The 6,000-nt window shown below is 38.1% G+C and overlaps 2 protein-coding genes across 4 annotated transcripts in view; both read left to right on the top strand.

Moving 5' to 3' along the window:
• Positions 1-6,000, top strand: part of tmod1 (tropomodulin 1) — a 307,955-nt gene that overhangs the window by 254,035 nt on the left and 47,920 nt on the right. The window lies entirely within an intron of this gene.
• Positions 609-6,000, top strand: part of micu3a (mitochondrial calcium uptake family, member 3a) — a 40,487-nt gene continuing 35,095 nt past the window's right edge. For all 3 annotated transcript variants that reach the window (XM_037689739.1, XM_037689738.1, XM_037689740.1), the window contains exons 1-2: positions 609-879; positions 4,430-4,577. In XM_037689739.1, the coding sequence (XP_037545667.1) occupies positions 619-879; positions 4,430-4,577 (409 nt within the window). In that variant the 5' untranslated portion in view covers positions 609-618. The remainder of the gene's footprint in view (positions 880-4,429; positions 4,578-6,000) is intronic.

Genomic DNA, 6,000 nt, shown 5'->3' with positions numbered 1-6,000 from the left:
CTTATTATCCCGTGGTAAAGATGAGAGAAGTCAACAAATAACGACAATAAATAAACTAAATAAATAAAATTAAAAATAAGAAATCATTTTTTCTTCATGATATTTGAAAAATGAAATTATTTATTTTCAAATAAATCTTGTGCACATTTTATTGACAGTCAAATGTTTCTGCCACAGATGTTTTATGGTTTAGATATACTGAAGATTTGGGAACGAATGTTGTAGAAAACGCACCAGAAAACAGCTCAGTTTCCATTTATTTTTAAAGACTGTGTTAAATAGGTTGGTCCACTCCACACACTTGAAGTCAGGATTCTGACCACACTATTGCTTAGAGTAATCACCAGATGTGGGACTATGGGCTGAAACTTGTGCCATCAGAACCTGAATTTGAATTGCTGTTTTGAAACTGAATTTAATGCTTTGAAATTGTTTCAATTTAGTGAAATCCAGTTTCAAAACAGCAATTTAGTGTCTGTGGGCATAGCCCATATGGGACTTCGTGTTCGCTCCCACTCTGACCGAAACTTGAAATCTCGCGATGCAATCGTCTTAACGCGAGAGTTCGGAGCTGCTCTTAAACTTATGATCGCTGCCGCAGCGACACCAACGGCAGCAATGGCCGCTTTCCGCAGAGTGGCAGCACTGGCAGGCAAGCTGAACCTGTGGTCCGCGGCAAGAGGCGAACTCGTCGGAGCGGTTCATGGAAGAAGGAGTCGGACCCGTCTTGCTGTCGGGATGTGCGCTGCTGCGGGAGGCGCCGTCGCTTTTTACTTTTATAACAACATAACGACAGGCAGGAAGGGGGTGATGATGAGGAGACACATCAGCATCAACGACTTGCTCTCGTCCATCCCGACCGTCGAAGCCAAGGAGAAGGTGAGAGGCTAAAGCTGGGGGGTGGGGGTGTCAATGTTTGTGACACGCAGCGAGGCGGTAGTTCGTTGCCCAAGAGTGCATTATTGTTGACACAGAGGCCCCGAGGAAAACATCAACAACAAAGACTTCTGTGAGAGAAGGAGCGAGTATTTGTCACGTTCTCTTTCGTACACCTAGCTTGAGTCATCTACTCCTGTTCCACAGCCATGGCGTGGCTGGAAGTTTTGAATATTTTTTATTTCCAAGCACGCCCTGTGGAAACAGTTTGCTCGCTGTCTGGCAGCAGAATGTGTGTGCGCGCGCGCAGCGGAGGGGCGGGCGCTCTCCGCTCGCGCTGGTGCTGAAATGACAACAAGCTTCTTTTCACTCAGGCAGATTGTAGAACAGCTCCGGCTGCACACACTTTAGCAAAAACAAATTACATTTTTTGCTAAAAGGCAGTGCGAACTGTTCAAAATTGCTGAGTAAGTTAAACTGAGTTGTTAAAATTTAAGAGAGGGGAACGAAATCTAATAATGGCACAGCATTAGCTAAAAGGAGCATGCTAGCTAAAAGATAAATAGGACAAAATGCTAGCTAAAAGCTATAATATCTATTTAATAGCTAAAAGTAGCACAGGGCTACTAAAACGTAAAATTAGCAAAGGCAAGCTAAAAACTAAAAATATAAAAAAGGCTGCATAAAAGTGTGGTAAAATGTTAGCTAAAAGTAGCAAAGGTATAGCTAGTAGCAAAAAGTAGCACAGGGCTACTTAAAAAGGTGAAAGTAGTAAAGGCTAGCTAAAATATAAGTAGCAAAAGACAGATTAAAAGCTAAATGTAAGAAAAGCTGAACGTAGCAAAAGTATACTAATTGCCAAACACATTTAAAAGCTTACTAAAAGCAAAAATTAGCAAAAAATTAAGTAGCAAAGGGACATTTAAAAGCTCAAGGTAGCTCAACCATAGCTAAAATGAGCAAATAGCTCCAAGCTAACACTGGTGAAACAATTAAAAGTAGCATAGAAAAACAAAAATAAAGGGAAGTATGCTGAAGCAGATTTAAAAGACTTCATTGTTTTGAAAGACTATGTGATCTCAATTTTCTTTCTATGCAGAAAGTATTTGTAAATAAAGTTGAATATTTAAAAAAATTGTAAATGTAATAACAAAATAATAATAAAATTGCAGCATCCATCTCTCAAAATGAGTGATTTTGATGTAAGAGTGGCAAAAACAGAACAAAGTATGCAGAAGTAATGAGATTGCCAAAAAATATACAAAAAACAAACCAAAGAAATCAGTAAAGCTATTCCAGCTTTATTCTAATAACAGCACAGCACTTCAAAGATTAAACTTTGTCATAACAGCTGGAAAAGTTAAACTTTTGCACTCTTGCATAGACAGATGTTTTAGACATACTCAGTTCAATAATTGTACATCCTCTTCTTGTTATTATTCTGTTCTAATTAAAACTTTCTGTTCTCACTAAAATTTTATGTAGATAAATCTGCATTTTTCCATTTCATGACACTTGTACAACGTAAGCGCACAACAAATCAAACACTTTTGTAACATACTTAGCAACAATAAATAAAGACATCTAGAAAAACAACATAAGCATTTAATTTTCTTGTACTTGTGTTACTTAAAATGTTCTTAACATTACTGGAATAATTTTGTTAGCACCTATGGACATTTCATCTCTGCATTTTCAATAAATTAGCCAACAAAATGAACAGATATGTTGCATAATGACAGAAAAACACCTTACTCACTTTGTGATAGAATGTTCCTCAACAATCACATAAGCAAGAACTGATATTGTAATTGTCGTTTTTGTCGTATTTTTCATATTTGTCATATTTGTCTCTGATATGAGATCTGTTTGCCAAGATGTTAGCTTGCTGGATGTTTTATTTTAATTAAATATTTGAAGTTGAGAGGAGTGGTCCTGTAATGGACTTGTGACCTGTCCAGAGTGTATTCCGCCTCTCGCACAGAGACGGGTAGATATGGGCACCAGCAGAAAGAAAGAGAGAGGGGAAGGATGGATGGATGGAAGTTGAGTGGAGAGTTAATTGAAGCAAGGCAGTCAAACAGAAAAAACGGGGTTCATAAGAATTGAAAAGTTGCATCTTTGAAGGGGAAATGACCATGATGCCAGAGGAAAACAATACCTGGAGCATCTGCTGTGCAGTCAGGAGAACCAGGTGAGGCAGCAAAAACATTTTCATTGTGGATCCATGACAACAACACAGTAGAGCAGCGTATGATGTTACCACATGAATTCTAGTCAATACAAACAATAAATTATTCCCTTTGCTAACGGAGCTTACATGCTTTATCCATCATGTTGTACAGATTGGGATTTGAGCCTTTCTGCCTTTGCAAAACTTTACAAACTTCAACCATTAGTGCAAGTCAAACCCATATCGGCGAATGCTCTCAAACTCGGTTACAGAAAATTCCCTAAAAATCCAAACGTTCATCTGTTCATGCCTTCTAGAGCTCCCCTGGTAAAAGCAGCATCAAAGCTTTGTGAATGAACTTGCCTGCTCATTAGCATGTTTGCTGAGCTGCACAAGAACTGTGTGTGCTGTGGCCCACAGCCAAGCAGGTTTAAATTTGGAAACCTCTTTGCAAATTACACAGCTTCGTGCAGTACGATCTGTTGGCTCGGAGCTCGCCTACACTGCAGCTAATCAAGTTGAAGCCTTGGTTCCTTTTTGAATGAGCGTAAGAGATTCTAATCGGATAGGAAATGGTTTGTATCTCTATGTGTTCATATACGTTCTCGTTTCTCTGCACCAGGGATGCTATTTATCTAAACTGAGAGTTGGTACCAAGAATAGATGGATTTGCTCATTATAGAAGTATAACAACGGTGGAGACACACGTGCAGCTTGGATCCTGCAGAGCTCTGGCTTTACACAGCTGTGGAAGCTACACTCAAAGTATGACTGTGAAAACTGAATTATCTAAGGCTTTCTTTTAAAATTCTGCTTCAATTGTAAAAAAACAAAAAAAAACAGCGTCTTACACATTGCCATGCTTCACACACACTTATTTTTCACAAAACACAAAAAATAATTGAAGGAATCGGTCAGATAATCTGACAGGCACACTTTTGATGCTTCAGGTATGCTAGTTTCTTTGCTTTAAATAAATAAAAGCAAGTGACTTTAAAAAATATTAAAAGAATGCTGCAGAGTACGTGCCTTTAAACTAGTACTACAGATGTAACTTGTCAACTTAAATTTGCTTCGATGTGATGAAGCATTTTAAAAACAGTTTCATAAGATAAAGAGTTGATTATGTGTGCAGGTCGCTTGCTTCTTTAGAAAAATAGCCCAAGTTGGGGTTTTTTTTCCCCTTAAAGAAGGAAACGTTATCTAGAAATATGTGCGATATCCTCAAGATCAGTAGTTAAATAAATTTCCATAACCTTCAAGTAAAAAAAACAATTTTCTCTTGCACTTTCATCTTGATATATTGTCTGATAATCAAGTCAGTTAGGTAGTGTATAAAGTTACAGTCTGGAGTTTTATGCTTTGAGTTCCTGTCTGCAGGCACGTCCGTTCGACTTTGAGGATGGTGATGTGTACATGTCTTCCCACGAACATCGTTTCCGAATGTTCAGCTCGGTGGAGTATGAAGGACAGCTCTACATGACGCCGCAGAACTTCATCGAGTCAGTGACCATGAGCGAACCAAGAAGTATGTACCAAAGTTAGCGTTGACAGCTTTGTTCAAAATGTATCAGCAGGCCCTTCAATCGAAATGTTTCCACACAAGCTGAACTCTCCTTCACAAACGTTACACCTTGTATGTAAGTATGTTTGGTATGTCGCATATTTGTTTCAAGATCAAGCAAAATTCTTTCTGTCAGCCAAGTTTAAGTGACATACTAAGTAAATTGTTCAATATTGCGAGAGGGCCACATCATTTAAAAGTAAAACACACAATAAAATACTATGTTAAAAAACTTTAAACACACTTTTGGCAGGTAAAACCAGAACTGGGCTCCCAGTGGTCCCAAAGAAGCAAACAAAAAAAAAAAAAACACCTCTTAGCCATGCCTCAGCAATCTGATTTCTTGTTATAACATGGTAGCTCTCAGTTTTCCTTTAATAATAATACTTTATTTTGTAAATGTTGATCTACCCATTGCTGCAGCACAAATATTACATATTATACTTGTAGCATCTTCATGCTATGTACTGTTGGACCTGATACTAGCCTTAATTACTCATAAAACACCCTGATACTTCAGACCAATACCACGTTTATGCTCGTTGACATCGTTTCCTGTTCTACTTTGCAAGTAATGGAGGACAACAAGTTTAAAAGAATGTCCATAGTTTAGACAGAATAAACACAGGTGATGTTAAGAAAGCAGACTGTTTGTTGTGTTTTTAATCAAATCAATGTGTTTCCAAAATCATTGTTTAATTTTTAAGTACTAGCTTATTAACTAGTCAGTATCGGTACTCAGGTTTGGAAGTACCCAAACTGAAGTGCTTGTACTTGTACTCGATTTGAAAGAAAAAATAACCTTGTGTTAGGACACCCCGTAGTTCCAAACAAAACTGTCATGTGTGTTCAGTATTTGCAAATTTGTTGCGATTGATTATAAATTCAATTCTAAAACATCAGTTTCATATAACATTTTGTTGTCAAAATTAAATTTAAGCAACAGTGCAGATGTAAGTATGTTAAAAAATGTTAACCTGACTGTTACCTGTGGAAGGTTTAGTTTCTGGCTGCATGTTTGAAAGCACAGTTGCATGATTTATGTTCTTCTGACACAGAAGTCCCTCGCTACTTCACGGTTTCACGGACTCACTCTATCGCGGTTTTTCAAAATGAAATTAGATATGAAACTCAATTTGGCTGATTGATGGATGAGTCGCACGATCGGCGTGAAATTTTTATTTAAAATAAATAATTTTAAATGATTAACAACTGATGCACCTGTGTGCAGCAGGATAAGCTTCTCTTGTAGCTGATAGGCTGTTCTCCGTGCAGAGGAGAAGTGGGCGTGGCCAAGAGCGCTTGCAGGTGGCAAAGAGCAGCCGAGGCAGAGAGCTGAAATCATGATAAACCATCAGCGACAGCCTTAAAGGGCTACGCCTATATT

The sequence above is a fragment of the Nematolebias whitei genome, chromosome 16 (assembly GCF_014905685.2).
Source record: "Nematolebias whitei isolate Nwh7 chromosome 16, NemWhi1, whole genome shotgun sequence".
NCBI lineage: Eukaryota > Metazoa > Chordata > Actinopteri > Cyprinodontiformes > Rivulidae > Nematolebias > Nematolebias whitei.
The sequence above is the reverse complement of the archived record's forward strand: the minus strand, read 5'-3'. Positions and strand labels throughout refer to the sequence as shown.